Source organism: Marmota flaviventris, chromosome 4 (assembly GCF_047511675.1).
Source record: "Marmota flaviventris isolate mMarFla1 chromosome 4, mMarFla1.hap1, whole genome shotgun sequence".
NCBI classification, from domain to species: domain Eukaryota; kingdom Metazoa; phylum Chordata; class Mammalia; order Rodentia; family Sciuridae; genus Marmota; species Marmota flaviventris.
Genome location: NC_092501.1, coordinates 69275425 through 69291861, shown reverse-complemented (window position 1 = coordinate 69291861; position 16437 = coordinate 69275425). Strand labels below are relative to the sequence as shown.

The window sequence follows — 16437 nt, the reverse complement described above, 5'->3', positions numbered from 1 at the left end:
TTGTCCATTAGAATCCTGATCTACTTCCCCGTTCCATGCACTGGTTTGAAAATGTTACTGAACACTCCCCACAAGGACAGTGGAAATATGAATGATTCAGCCAAAGTGGTTACTTGGCATTATGTAGACCACAATTTCCCAATATGCAAACTGTATCATGATACTGTGTGTGCCAAGGAGACGCCTTGGGTGAGGCACAGTCCAAGTTTTCCTCATTTCCACAAGCTTCCTGTTTCTCATCTCTCTAGTTTCTAACAGTTACTGCAACCATATCTTACTCTTCAGCCTGATGTCAAAAGCAAAAATTCAGAAGTTCCTCATCAATCAGGAGTCCTTGGAAGCAGGTGAAGCTCACCTAAGTAGGTAAGATGGAGATTTTATCACAACTGGGAGGCCAGATGGCAATGGCTCTTAGATGCAAGAGCTCTGAGGAGAGGCTGCCTGCCTACCCAGCCTAGACCTGTCACCGGCTTGTTCTGTATTCTTGACTAGGAATTAAATCTCTCCAAGCTTTTGTTTTGTTTTGTTTTAATTGATAAAATGGAGAGTATTGGTACCAGCTTCATGGAGATTTTCTAGCTTTAACTTATGAAGCACCGAGGACAATGCCTAGCATAAGGTAAGCACTTACCATTAGCTACTAATAGTTTCAAAGCAGTGTTTAGATTATATAACATTTACAGATATAAAATCATCTGCATCTAGGTAGCAAATGTATGAAAAGCTATTTTGCTTCAAAAGTAAACTGTAATTTTTATAAGTCAGACATGGTTTTGTTACAGTAAAAGCTCTCTGGTATTAGTCATTGGCTTATTCTTAGAAAAAAAAAATAATGAAAACATTTATTAAGGACTTACACTGCACTGGGTGTGTTATATATATTATGTCACTTAGCCCTCCCTATAACACTATGAAATAGGTGATATTATTATTTTTATGATACTGACAAACAAAAAGACAAAGCTATAAAATAACTTGCCCAAGGTCAAAAATCTTGTTTGTGGTGAGGCTGAATTTCAAGTTCAGGCCAATTGACTGCAACACACTCAGATGATGAGCAAGCTACTCTCTTACTGGTGTCAGCCTGCTTTTGAAACTGCTTTTGAACCATGGCAAGAAAGTGAGGTACACATGGACATGTGCAAGATTATTCCTCTGGATGTCCACATATGATATAGTCACAGCATGAGAAGCTCATCATAGCTTGTTTGTTGGCAAAAGCTTCATCAATTCAAGGTTCTTGGTTGCTTTGTGGGATTCTGGTCTACCCTAGAGACACCTCTACTTTCACTGTGCTGTGATGTGGAAACTTGTCCTATAAATCATTAGGAATTCAGGCACTTCACAGATGAACAATGACTTAAAATAAATTTTAAAAAAATGATTAAAATAAGAGCAAATAAAAAGCCTCTGTGCTATATTGAATTCATTCCCTTTTAAGAACTGGACTATGTCAAGACAGTTTCTATGTGCAAAAGTAGATTAATAGTGCTCTGAGTTAGTTCATTTTATCTGTTGTCTTCCAAACACTATCAATGTTCCCAGGATCTTACTCCAGTTTCCATTAGGGCACTGTTTTTATTTCACAAGTCAAGATTGATGGATGAAATAAATCTGTGAATGTTAAATGTTTTCTGCCAGGCATTCCTGTGATGTGGCTGTTTTTAACAATAGTTTGTTTGATTTGTGGAACATTAAATGCTGGTGGATTCTTGAATTTGGAAAATGAAGTGAATCCTGAAGTGTGGATGAACACTGTAAGTCAAGATGAATTCCAAAGAACATCAAATAAAGCAGGATTAGTGGGTGGTGGGGAAAATCTCTGATAAGAAAAACAGGTGGATGGTTTTTAACCACTCTAGAAGGGTCAAGCTAGGTAGATCTGCTCCTTCAGTTGAATAATTAATATTTTCTACCAGTAACACAACGCAGAATTTTATTGTATTAAATACACCAACTCTTGTTCTGAATGTATACTTTAAGAATATTAAGCCATTTGGGTGATGTATGAGACTGCCTTCTATTAGTCTATAGTTTTACCATTTTTAAACCTAGAGAGGTCTCTAGTGACAAGTGACTGGAAAATATAGCTTTGTGAGAAAGAATGTGTCAATGATGAATATCACCCCCCTCAAAATTGGCCTACACTAGATATTATCTAACATTCTACTTGTTTCTTTTGTTTTGCTTTGTTTTTATTATTTTTAGTTTTTTAGGTACTGAGTATTTAACCCAGGTGTGCTCTACCCGTGAGCCACATCCCCAGCCCCTTTTATTTTATTATTTTACTTTATTTCATTTTTTTGTCAGGGTCTCACTAAGTTGTTCAAATTGGCCTTGAATTTATAATCCTCCTACCTTAACCTCCCAAGTAGCTGGAATTACAGGAGGATGCCACCACACCTGACTATTTTTATTAAGACTTTAAGTGGGTAGATTAATTTTATGGTTACTTGTGGCTGAAGATTTTACACACTCCACCCCAATAAGATGCACTAGGTGCTTTGTTCTAGTTCCTTTTGATGTCATTCAGAGAAGAAGTTTAGTGGATGGCTGTCTTTTCCCTGGGCAGAGTGAAATCATCACCTACAATGGCTACCCCAGCGAAGAGTATGAAGTCACCACTGCAGATGGGTACATACTCAGCATCAACAGGATTCCCTGTGGAAGACGGCATGCTAGGAGCACAGGTACAAGATACGCGTCTGCTGAGAAGGGACTGCATGTGACTGAAATGTAAAGCTGGATATTCATAAAGAGAGTACTTTATCAAAATTTGTTTGAATTATTGGGGTGGTCTCTAAAAAAAGACTCATTCTTTTGCCTCTAATTCTTCAAAAACAGATAAAAGCCTAAAAATACCAAAGGCATGACCGATCCTACTCAGAGCCACTGGGGTTGTTTCTTAGGGTGGAAATGCCAAGGTGGAGCCTACATTTTGTTAGGTCATTCCTGGTTCCTCATATGTCCCAGGATATTGGATTTCCTCATTGTTGGAAGAGGTTTTTCTGGGTGGAAAGAAATTGACTCCAGTGGGGTACCCAGACAAGCTTCCTTTGCTCCCACTAAGATCCATGATCCTTTCTCTGCAGAGTAAAACATCAAGTTAAATGACAGTGGCACTTCTGGGAACTTTTTCCAGGAAGGATAACCAATATTCACATGCCCCTTGGCCTAAGGGACGGTTTATGAAAGGGAACAGCCTGGTGTTGTAAAATGAGGCCTGAATTGTAGAATGAGGAGCCAAGCATGCAGAAGCCTGGGATAGTGCTTCTTAAAAATGAACTATAACTGCACAGGCTTTCAGAAGGGAAAAATGAGAGTAAGCAAAATATGTGCAAAGACTCAAAGGCAAGTCACTTATTGGCAGATGCTTACCATTACTGTTGGTTCTGCATGGTTTCCCCCATCACCACTTTTAAGTGACAGCTAAAATAACTTTGTTTGACACTCTAAGAAAAAATAATTTATAATAAATATGTAAAACTAATTGATAATTAATAAATAATACTGAATAAATAAATTCAAGAATTTCAGAATGAAAAAGGGGAGTGGGATATAGATAGTTCTCCCAGATAAAGTAAGGGATTTCCAGTTAGATTTGAAAGCAGAATAAGCAACAAATAGGTTTTTTTGAATTTCCAATTTAGGCTGTGCTTGTACTAAAGAAATTATTTGTTGTTATCATGATTTCAAATTTAATAGTGCATCCTGCATCTCTTTGTTTACTTTGGGGTTTGTCTTTTACTAAATCTGGGCAATAACAGGATTGAGGGCAAGGAAACTATGAAATAAAAAAGGAGGAAAAATCTTATAGAAAAAAGTTTGCTTAAGGACAGAGAATTTTGGAAACATTTGTAGCTAAAAACCATTTATTTTCTGTGTTATTCTAAATAATTTAAATCAGTTAAAACCTCCAGCAACCCAGTAGTCACCATCTTACAGATGATGAAACGGAGGCACCACAGATTATGTAACAAGCCCATAGTCACACAAATAACCAAGACACAGAACCAGAATTCCAGGCAGCCACTGAATTAAGGTTACTGTTCTGCATTGTTCGCCCTGGTTCTTCCTGCAAACTTTCCCTTATGAATTTGGGAGTTGAAAGGACGATATGCTAATTTTACTTATTAATTATTAATTATTTCAATATAAAAACTACTGTTGTAATTTGCCAATGTTCTCCAGTGAGCAGAGGCTGGAGTTTGAGACAGACTTGGTGAGGAACTTACAAGTGCTCATTTATGCTTACCTCCTCTTCCTCCCTGGAAGAGACGTAGGGATCCATTAAGCATGATAAATTGTGCATCTTTATAAGCCACGTGCAGAACCTATGTTTACAGATGCTTCTCAACTTAGCATGGGATTATGTACTGATAAAATCAACTAAAAATTTAAAGTAGCATAAGAAAAAGTGAATTAAATACACCTGACCTACTGAACACCATAGCTTCACGACACAGTGCACTGTGTAGTATGGATCATTTATCCACATGATCACATGCCTGTCTGGGAGCTGATGGTCATTGCCATCATTGACCAGCATCTTCAGAGTATTATATAATATATTGCTGGCCTAGAAAAAGATCAAAATTCAAAATTTGAAGTATGATTTATATTGAATACATATCAGTTTTGCACATGGGAAGGTTGAAAACAGTAAGTCAAGCCGTCATAAATTGGTGACCATTTGTAAATGAACACATAAAAACAGAGCAGTTACAATTCTCTGTTAGAATGAGACAGAATCAGGTTTGTCTCTTCTCTGTACTTTTGTTTGTTGAAAGACCTGCTGGGAAAATCACTTATCTTCCCTAAGCCTTGTTTTCCACATCTTTAAAATAGCAACTACTTTCAAAAGTTATTATAAGAGTTTAATAAGCTAATTCCTGTAAATCATTCTACCTAGCTCCAGGTACAAAGTTTGTGCTCAAGAAATTGAAGTTATATGATTATAATTCTCTGCACTAATGATAGGGAGAAAAGCATATTCTGTTTATGTCTTCTATTCTTGGCATGTATTTGTGTGTGGTGTGTGTTGCTATCATGTTTGGACATACTTTATTTATCACAGATTCTTCTTGATTTCTGTCTTTGTACCACCGTCACAGGTCCCCGGCCAGTTGTGTACTTTCAGCATGCCCTGTTTTCAGACACTGCCTACTGGCTTGAGAATTATGCCAATGGAAGCCTTGGATTCCTTCTAGCAGATGCAGGTTACGACGTATGGATGGGAAATAGTCGGGGGAACACTTGGTCAAGAAGACACAAAACACTCTCAGAAAATGAAGAGAAATTCTGGGCCTTTAGGTAAACTATATCTAAGAAAAACAAGTTGGAGGCAATTTCTTGAAATATATAATAGTATGGATGGTATTAATAATAGTCTATAATACTTGAAGTCATGAAGCTCCTCATCATTTCTACTGACATCTTAAATTGTAAGAATCTTTCATTTTGACTGATTCTCCCACAGGCAAATTGTGCCAGTTAAACAAGATCATCTGACATTCCAATTCAATCTGACTATACTTTATAAATATGCTCAAGGGACAACTCAGAATACTCCTATGACCCATGCATGCATTCATTCAACCAATATTTATGAAGTGCCTGCTGTATGCACTATCTTATGCCCTGAGCATTCAAATCTATTCAGATCAAATCCCTGGCTTCATGAAGCTTTTATTTATTCTAATGGCATTTTTATAAATCTTTTCCTAGACAGCCAATCAATTTTGCAAAGATGATGTGTATTAATACTGTATTTATTTTAAAAACACTGTTCTGAGATTGAACAGAATACAATTTTCAGGAAAATTTCAATATAAAATTTTCAAAACAGTATTAATGGGCAATGAGAATATTTTAATATGTTGTCTGTTTCTTTTAATGGAAGTGTTTCTCTGCTACCAGATGATAAGCTGGTGCCTACAATAGCTTGCCCTTCCTCAAACTTAAGCTCCCTATTGGTTTGCTGCTAGAATAGATCATGCGTTCCTATATTCTTGAATATTAATGAAATATTAAGCACCCAGTGACAGGCTGAGAGAAGGAGGATAGAGTAAATTGTTAGGGCTAGAGCTCTGTGGAAGGTGCTAGTCAGGAAGCATTTCATGTCACCAAGTCCTTGACTGGGAGCTTGGCGGTAAATGCACTTGAAGGCATTACAAAATTCCACTTATACTTGGTAGTATCAATTTAGAGATCTCCTCATATATGCTTTTAATAAGCAGGTCTCTAGCTCTTGGTATACCTGACAATATAACAGGCCTTTTCATTAATGCTGGTTGGACTGGTACTATAGAACTTTTGTATACATTGAATATATAGAAAGAAGTACTAATAATAGCAACATCTGATCAAGTGCCTACCAATAGTCAGGTCATTTCTTTCACACTATGCAACGCGTAGAGCAGCCCTGGAAACCAGGACCTATCCTGTTCATTTCTCAAATGAGGAAGTTTAGGCTCAGGGCATTTCAGGAACTTATCAAAAGTGACTCAGCTAGTGAATGATAGGACCATAACTGACAACAGTCCTGTTTCCAAAAGTGAGTATTACATAGCCCTAGGAGTCTTGAATCCCATGGGATTGTCAGAAGCAGAGACATGCAAACTATATGGGGAAAGGGAAGAGAAAGAAAAGCAAGAGAATAGAATGAAGAATAAGACTGAACTTTAGATAGCATCCCCAAGTCTTACAAGCACTTCTGTTATTAGGAAGTGACCTGTAAATCAAGACAAAAGCTACAATGGTCTATACTTAATTGGGTAAGTAATGAGATATCCACTGACTAAGTAGACAGCACAGAATTCTGGGTGGGAAAGTGTCTGAGTTTTAAACTTACAGTTTCAAGTATTTATAAGGCCTTGTTTTATTTTGCAGTTTTGATGAAATGGCCAAATACGACCTCCCAGGAATAATAGATTTCATTGTGAATAAAACTGGTCAGGAAAAGTTGTATTTCATTGGACATTCACTCGGCACTACCATAGGTATGCTAACAAAGGCCAGTGTTATTAGAATCTTATGGGAATATGCCTTTAAACTGGAATAGAGTAACTGCTATTCATAGTGCCCTTACTACTCTGTCCTGTGCTGGGAACAACCCTCACGCTCTGAGTGGCTATGAACCTCCAGTCCAGAGACAGGCAGCATATCCAGCAAACTTTTCCTCAATTTTGGGTCGTAGCCACACATCTGTAATGATGTTGTAATTTTCCACAAATAATCACGTGCCCCCAATCCAGTGAGGAAATTCTAAAGAATAAGTTTCTAGATTTCCTCTGAGCTGAAAAACTGAAGCATAGTATCATGAAATATCTCTGAGAAATGATAAATATAAACCAATGGGGTCTTCCTTACAACCCAGATTGGATTGAAATAAAATAAAAGGGAGAGGATCATATTTAATTTAAACAAGTTTAAAAGATAAGGTCTCATTTGTTTGTGGATTGGACACAAAAGCTTATTGTGATAAATTAACTGAGCTAATATGCTCAGCATATTATCTAATATTCATCTAATAACAAATGTAAACAGTATAGATATTTATAATTTAAAAAATCACCTTCTTTTAAAAAATGTATACCTTAATGATTGTCAAGATTTTTTGGAAAGAAATCAGTAATCTAGTTCCAAGTAAAAGTTTAAAAGAGGTAAGCATGGTGGCACATGCCTCTAATCCCAGTGGCTTGGGAGACTGAGGCAGGAGGATCATGAGTTCAAAGCCAGCCTCAACAAAAGTGAGGCTCATTAAGACCTTGTCTCTAAATAAAATACAAAATAGAGCTGGGGATGTGGCTCAGTGGTTGCGTACCCCCGAATTCATCCCTGGTACCCATCAAAAAAAAATTTAAGGAAACTACTAATAAAAATTTGAATTTGTTATTGATCTTCCATTAAAGTTTCTAATTTTAAGATAATAACTTTTTGTGGAAAATGCACAATTTGGGTAAAACTATGCAAGAAACAATAATTCTTGTTACCATATTTCCACAACCACCACCATCAACATCAATAATAAACAGATACAGAGCATTACTTTATAATGATAGTTTACAAGCTTGAAACAGGCAGGGAGATCAGAGCACACAGACCAAAAGAATATAAAAGGACTACTATGAGAGTCCAAGAAATGCTACTGAGAGGAGAATAATTTTACCATAATTTCGAGTGCATATTGAGCACTGATTATGTTTAAGACCTTATGTCCAGTGCTTTTTCTCCCTCTAATCTTGTGAACAACTCTACTGTTATTATCTCCATTTCATACAAGAGGAAACAGATGTTCAGAGAAATTGAGTTTCCTAAGGTCTCTGAGCACATAGAGACAGAACTTAGATTCAAACCAAGTCAGTCGGCCTTCACCAACAGAGGGTCTGGGCACTGTGGAAAGAAGGACAGTACAGAGGAGAATGACTTGGGTTGAATCTGGGAAAGTGAGACTTAGATATACTCTTATATTTAATCTGCAGAGAATACAGAGAATATGGTCATGCGCGTTCTGCACTAGACCGAGGGCATGAAATGTTTCAGTGAGCACTGTTTGTATTTTGGACAGAGCAACTTTGTCACATGGAAAGGATCCACTGTTTGTAGGACATTTAGCAATCCAAGTCCCAGGCCCACTAAATGTCAGTATGGCTTCCAAATTAGTGTAACCACCAGAAAACTCACCTGTATACGTTTTCAAAAACCCTCTGGCAGAAGTATTACCCCTTGTTCAGAGTTGTTGACTCAATTGTTTAGTCAAATTGTCCAGTTTTTCCCCCACTGGCCAAAATAGTTTTAACATTTTAGTAAGCATCTCTGTGTGCCATACACCCACCCCGCTTCCATCAGAGGCCCAGGAAATCACCTCATGAAATCAAAATATATAGGTACCCTGCATAGTCTTTTTAGCCTAGTGATGATCTCCACCATCATCCTCACAGGGATACTGTTGAAAGAGTAGAACCAATGGAAGGACTAGGTCCTTACTGGGATCATAGTGGACCCAACAAAAGCCCCTTCCATGTTGGAAGCTGGAAAGAGTCTGAGTTATTGGTGAGCGTCCAGCAAGGCACTGGTGCAAAGAAATCTTACTCTATAGTGAGAAAGAAATCCTATGGAATAACTGGATAATATTGTGGATGAACCAATCAATGCATGTTTTGTGGACTGATTATTTTCTTTCAGAAGCTCTGTGACTCATTGCTCATCTCAGAGTTGGGGGTAAAATGATTCTCCCCATAATTCACCCCATGCTTGGGAGGTGAGACTGAGTACAGTTCACCCAGCTATTAGTAGATGCTTCAGCAGCCTCCCCCTCCCCCTTCACCTACCAGGTACTCCATATCCATAACCAAATTAAATTGTCCATCAATGGAATAAAAGAAAGGGGGACTTGGGAGTAGAAAGAACTGAAGGCAGATTATCTTTGCAGAAAAAAATCCCACTTCATCCACAAAATCGTTGCAATAGAAGGACAAAGGAAATGAATAAATAGATCCCCACTTTTGCTGGTAGAAATATTGCCTATGTATTTTTAATTTTTACAAGATTATCTTGTCTCTATTCTCCCAGGATTTGCAGCCTTTTCCACCATGCCTGAACTGGCACAAAGAATCAAAATGAATTTTGCCCTGAGTCCTGTGATCTCATTCAGATACCCCACAAGCATTTTTACCAGTTTTTTTCTACTTCCAAATTCCATAATCAAGGTAGGCTTCTCCTTTTGTCAAAATTTACCTGAGGATCTCATTTGGGATCATAGATCTTTATTAGCTTTAAATATATTATGAAGTAAAGTAGGAACTCTAAGTAAATAAAATCTAAGACTCCATGAACATGTGCTTGTGAATGTGTGTATTGTGTGTGCCATGGTATCTACAGGTCCCACACAGTATCTACTGTACCCAGTCACAGAACTGAGTACATGCCAAAATCTCAATCTGAGCTGAGTGCTATATTCATAGAGAGTCTTCTCACAAGTTTTCTTGTTCTATTTATTTGGGCAGGTCAATGAATTCACAATGTCCAATTAGAAGACACTCTTCAAGTTATGTATGATCATGGATGTCCTCGTTTAGATGTTAGATAAGCCTAACATGATTTTTTTTTCCATATGGGAGCTTCCTCTAATTTATTAAAGTTACATTCCAAAGCCTCAGTGTCTTACAGCTCATGTATTTATTCAAGTATTTATTGTTATTATTTAAGGGATGAAAGGGTTCTGTAATTGACAATTATAGATTTGAAATTTTATTCACTAAATCATTGTTCTGTATTTTGCTTGTTTTTGTTTTTCCATGAAGGTCATGTACACAAAGAGCATATATTTTTAAAAGGTTGCCCTTTCAATTTGGGGCAATGGTAAAAATGGATTTGGGCTAAAATCAAGTCAAGGGAGACTATTTAGAATATCATAGTAATTCGCTCATAAAAAGATGAGACCCAGATTTGGAGTAGAGTAGTAGGAATGGGAAAAAATATTAATGAGCTAACATAAGGAGGAACTTCTATTAGGCCTAATGATTCATTTGATAACAGTTTTATTCTATTGTTTACTGTGAGCACAAGTGAGGTGACATCCCCTTTGCAGGGTTGGTAGTTTGTTTTCAAAATGTGTTGACATCAGTTAATCGTGACTGTTACCTCCATTTGGGCAGGGTTGAGTAAACTAATCTGTCAAATTCAGAGGCAGATATATCTATCTATAAATAAACCAGTCTTATACATGTGTTGCTATCTTATAGATCAGAAGTCAACCAAATAATGTCCCTGGGTTATCTTAGTTCACATTCTGTACTGTCAAAATTCCTGCCATTTTAAGTCCTATTCTCTGGATCCCCGCTGCCTTTGACTACCTCCAGAAGCTTATTTTTCCAAGACTTTGAAGTTTTTAGCTATGCTGTCTGTGTGACGTCATCACAACTTCGATGTCCAGTGGCACCTTCTCTTTGGTACTACATTCTGTACTTTACATGGTGACAGCTGACTAATCTAGGACAGTACAAGAAAGCCAATGTGTACGTGAGTAATATGAAAAACCTGCTTTTCCTTTCTAGTCAGTATAATGTTTCACCTTAAGAAAAAAAAGTGTCCCATTTCTCTTATCAATAAATGAGGAATAATGGCAATTGCTGATTAGACAGAAAACAGGAAGCTTCATCATGAAGAACTAAATTTGAGGTGAAGATTCCTTACTGCTGACTCCCTGTAAATAACGTTTAATGATCTTCCTCATTTGAAAGTGAATTCCTAAGTCATTTTTCCTGAGCAACTTGGTTTCCTGGACTAAAACAGCAAATAGATCCTCCACTATGATGCATTTCTACAATGAAGGTATTTTCAAGAAGTCTGAACATGGATCTTGAAAAGATAATTGATTTTTATTTTTACAGGCTATGTTTGGTACTAAAGGTTTCTTTTTAGAAGATAAGACCAAGAAGACACCTTCTACCAAAATCTGCAACAATAAAATACTCTGGGTGATATGTAGTGAATTTATGTCCTTATGGGCTGGATACAACAAGAAAAATATGAATGTGGTATGTATAATAATTTTGGAGCCATTTAATGCTTGAAGAAATCCCAGCTTTCCTGTGACTCATTCTTATCCATGTATTACACTATAGTTTGTATGGTCCTTTAAAGGCACCTTTAAAGGCAGATATTTGCTGTGCATAGCTGATTAGATATTCCATGGACCTTACATGTAAGGACTCTGGAAGGGAAAGGCAGCTGCATCCTTCCATCCCTGGTCAAAGTTAGGAGCGTGGATGTTCCATGAGAAGTAATAGATTTTCACCTGTCCACAATCAGCCACAATGTACTACAGTTAACATGTATTTATTGCATTTGAATATGTTTAGTTATAAAATGAAATCCTAGAAAATGATGAAAGCATTGTTCTCATTTCATATGTGCCTTCCTGTATGAGTGACTGTGGTTTCAAATAAAACTCACCACTTAACTTGGAAAAATCTCAGACAATATGGGAAATAGAATCCCCTTTCTATGAAGAAGTAGTAGTCCATTTTAAATCAAATCTTTGTTATTGAGAATTCAAAAAGGAGGAAGAGGTGAGCAATTTCCATTCACAGATTCGTGTGGTTGAATAGTTTTCTCTGTTGTATTCTAATTATCAGCCAATTAGTGTGTTATAGTGAACTCAGTCCCAAGATATCTATTTTCCACAAGCCAGTCCATCCCTATGCTTATAGAAGCTAAATTATGTTAAGTTGAAACTCATGAGGAACCGTTGTTCAAAGCCTATTTTTTTCCAAAAGTACAGATTTTTAAATTTCCCTTGAATGAGTACATTATATTCTAAGACATATAATTACAATTACTCTTTGATCTCTATAATTTTCATCCTTAGAATGTTTACAGAGATTGAAGTACTCTTTGGAAAGAATTGACTTTTAGTTTTATTTTTACTCCCATAAGAGCCTAGCCAGTTTGTAATATTTTTAATATATTCATTTACGAGAAGTGAAAACAGAAACTCAGAGATACTCAATAACTTGACCAAGGTCATAGAGCTGATAATGAACAACATGGGTCTGAAATCCAGGTTTTATACCTCTTGATCTGTGACAGTGCACATATGTGCACATGCACATACCAACGTGCTCTTGCACATAACACCTTCCCTGGTTTCTGAGCTCCTTAATGTCCATCACACCTGATTCTACTTCAAAATAAGTGAATTACCCTGCATATTCAGAGCTGGCGCAGGTTTGCTGTCCAGCAGCCCATCCTACTAGTCAACCTATGGTTCACTCACATTCAAGTTCCTGACATCAATATGGGTTTATTTAGATGATTCTCCCTCATCATTTTCAAAACACCAGTATTGATCATTAATTCCTGCTTTTGAAATGCATGGTTCATTTCATTGGGTGATTGTTGCTGTAACATGGGTTTGATTTCTCTTAGAGTCGAATGGATGTGTATCTATCCCATGCTCCCACTGGATCATCAATACAGAACATATTGCATTTAAAACAGGTAGAGTCCTTGTTGTGGGAAACCACACCGATCCTTACTCTCATTATAGATAAATGGACAGAGTTCACTCTCAGACTCACCCAAGAACTTAGCAACTTGCTTTCAATTTGTCCTTGTTGCCTCCTTCCTGTTTTGATTTCCCTAGATTCACAAAGAAGGTGGGGAGGTTTATAGTGCAGACCAACTAGATGACATAAATGAATCCCATCTAAAATCAAAACAAATAAAGTAGTCCCTGAGTTTAAGTTAAGAGTTAAATTGAGAGGGCCTCAGAAGAGCTGCAACCTTTCCAGAGAGAGAAAAATCTGGGATTTGACTTTCTTCTACAGAGACTTGGTTTTCCATTAGTTTTTCCTGTAAACCAAAGAAGACCATTGTTTCCCTTTCAATAGAAAGTACACAATTTATGATAATAGTAAGATATACATTCTTCTGGTGATCCAGGGGCCTTGTTTTCTTCCCAGTGTTTTTCTCAGATTTGCTGTTGGAACTCATGATTCTTATCCTAAATATTCTTTTTCTAAAACACATCTATTTCAGCTTTACCGATCTGAAGAATTCAGAGCCTATGATTGGGGAAGTGAAGCTGAAAATATGCTTCATTATAATCAGGTAAGCTACTGAGAATGACCCCAGGAGGGGATTTTGAGAAGTTTTAATATGAAATTATTTGAGAGTAAGAAGAATCCTACCTGCTAATTGGTGACATTTATGCTGATGAGAGTTTTATGAAATAAATATCTAATTTTAATCTGCATTCATTTCAGAATTTTTAGGAAATAAAAGGGATACATATAAAGAAAGTAAAATCATTTGTATCCTACCACCCAGAAATAACTGGATGTATTAATGATCTGACATATTTATTCTGTTTTTTTCAGGATCATGTTGGTTTGTACAACTTTTAATCTTGCTTCTACATTTTAAATTATAGCAAGATAACCAATGTTACTGATAGCTTTTTTTTTCAAAATATATTTTGTAGAGGGAAATACATTTATTCATACATAGCAGAAAGTATGAATTTCATTTTGCGTTAGTTCCTCTTTTTTATTCAATTTCTGAATATTGGTCTCATATTTTACTATCTTTTTGTATAAGAACATTTTAAAGTATTGGGTTTTCCAAATATGCAATAAAATTATCTTGAAATAATAAGTTTCTGATATATATAATATATATATATATATTATATATATATATATGTGTGTGGGGGGGGGGGTAATTTTAATGGGGGCATAATAATGGAAATTGTTTCAGAAAAACTTTGACAGAATACATACACATTTTTTAATACCAACAGGGGAAAAAAACTAAGATTCCACATGAAAATTAATATTTAACATTTAAGAATTGGATTATAAGGCATCTTTTTCTATATAACTTTACATATCAAAATTTGTAGACTCATTTAGCACTTCATTTGAAATCTCTCCCTTTACAACCTTTCTATTCTCAGTCAGGGATTGGGCTTCTAAATATGAACTAAGTACATTAAATTAAATTTTTCAGTGTCTTCCCGGACTATCTTAAAGACTTTTTGCTAGTGCAAACACATATCAATTAAGTTGTTTCTCAGGATCAAAACAATTAGACCAGTCACTTTCTGAGCAATGAAATAAATTGTTAGAGGAATAAGATTCTACTAACCTCTTAAGACAATTACAAGAGGTAAACTATATCATTGAAGTCAACTTTATTACATTCCCTAGAGAAACTAGTCTGTACTAGCTTCAGCTTGCTCTCCCTCAAGTCCCCAGCTTGATCTCTGTTCCCACATTATGTGTTATTGAGTGTTAGAGGATCAACCTAGTGCCACGAGTATACGGCTTTCCCTCCATCTCATTCCCAAATGTTTTCCTCACCTGGAAGAGAACCTGGCATGTCCAGAGCCCTTAATACCTATGTGTTGTGTAAATGAACTTTACCTGCACCCAAATATCTCTGTCCTCCTAATTTTTTCCCTCTTTTCTCTATTAGGAAGATAATCTGCTTCTGTTCCCATTTCCCTATATCTTCTTACCTCCTCTTCCTAAAGTTTTGGTGTGTAAAATTATATGGAAAAATATACCTTGGGATCCAATTCTTACCTCCCGTTCCTCCTGGTTGCTCTTTTTATCTTACATGAACTCCTGTCCTTTATGAAAACGAGCAAACAAACCTTCTCTTAACCTGTCAATTCTATCTAGTTGTCATCATTCCTTCACTGTTTCTATTAACATTTTTCAATATTCAAGAGAGCGTCTTTCCCTCTTTGGCTCACTCCTTAACCTTGGAAAATGTAGTTTCATTCTTTATCTTTCTATTATAAGTACTCTATTAAGTCACTCTCAGCTTTTAATTGCCATCCATCTCATTCACCAGTGTTTTGTTTTGTTTTCATTTTGAGGCACTAAGTTACCTAGACTAGCCTCAAATTTGTGATCTTCCTTTGTCAGCCTCCCAAATCACTGGCATTACGGTTATATACTACGGTGACTGGTGGACTCCTCTTTTTTGAAGCCCCCAGTTAGAAACAATTTCCTCTTCCTTTTCACTTCCATTGCCTTTCAGGGGTGTTTTATGGCATGCAGCATACACTACTTTACATACAGATGTTTGTTTAGCTGCCGTGTCTTTCTTGCTCCTCTGCGCTCCTTGAAGGTAGGGACAGTAGAGTATCTTCTTACCTCCCTCATTGCCTCACAGAGCTATGATCATGGCAGACACTCCTTTAGCAGCCTTCCCATTTATTGGAGTTCAGCTGCTGCTATGAGGCGCCTCCTCTCATGAATGCCTTTTCTTTCTCTTTCACAGAGTCGTCCTCCACTGTATGACTTGACTGCCATGAAAGTGCCCACTGCTATTTGGGCTGGTGGACATGACATGCTTATAACGCCAAAGGACATTGACAGGATACTCCCCCAAATTAGGAATCTTCGTTACTACAAACTATTGCCAGAGTGGAACCACTTTGATTTCATCTGGGGCCTTGATGCCCCGCAACGGGTGTACAATAAGATCATAGCTTTGATGAAAGAATACCTCTAAATCTAATGCATCTACTTTTCAGTTCAAAATTTCTTCCAAGCCCCCAAGAAGCCTTAGGAGAAATACTAATGAACAGTGAGATCGCCCCCACCACCCTTGCTGCTATTGCCAAGGTGTTCCCTTATCTGGGCATCCCAACTAGGGATTACTTGAACTGCGCCACTCTTTTCTTTAAGAGGTGTTTGCACCTGAAATCTCAGGATCCTACCCTCTTAGACAGGACTAAGGTCTCTTTTTAATCCAAGATGATCTAGTAAGCACGTCTCTATTAAATGTACAATTGAGAGACTAGGTGAAAAGGAGTTTCTTTGCCCTACACTTCATGCAAACAATAACTCACCACCTCCCTATACCCTTTTTCAATGGATTAAATGGAAGCAGAGAAGCATTGGCTGGAGAGAA

The 16437-nt window shown here is 36.9% G+C and overlaps 1 protein-coding gene across 1 annotated transcript; it reads left to right on the top strand.

Moving 5' to 3' along the window:
- The first annotated feature begins 289 nt into the window (after window positions 1-289).
- Window positions 290-16035, top strand: Lipn (lipase family member N). The gene is made up of 10 exons (XM_071611716.1): window positions 290-359; window positions 1642-1757; window positions 2573-2690; window positions 5115-5313; window positions 6892-7001; window positions 9574-9710; window positions 11394-11540; window positions 12934-13005; window positions 13546-13617; window positions 15802-16035. The coding sequence occupies exons 1-10, from the start codon at window positions 290-292 to the stop codon at window positions 16033-16035; spliced, it is 1275 nt and encodes a 424-aa protein (XP_071467817.1).
- The last annotated feature ends 402 nt before the right edge of the window (window positions 16036-16437 follow it).

Bases quoted from the DNA above. Each gene is read 5' to 3' on its own strand.
- Lipn (XM_071611716.1), top strand. From the start codon at position 290: ATGTCAAAAGCAAAAATTCAGAAGTTCCTCATCAATCAGGAGTCCTTG. The intron at 2,691-5,114 runs GTACAAGATACG...CCACCGTCACAG, and splicing joins ACGGCATGCTAGGAGCACAG to GTCCCCGGCCAGTTGTGTAC. The intron at 9,711-11,393 runs GTAGGCTTCTCC...TTATTTTTACAG, and splicing joins TTCCAAATTCCATAATCAAG to GCTATGTTTGGTACTAAAGG.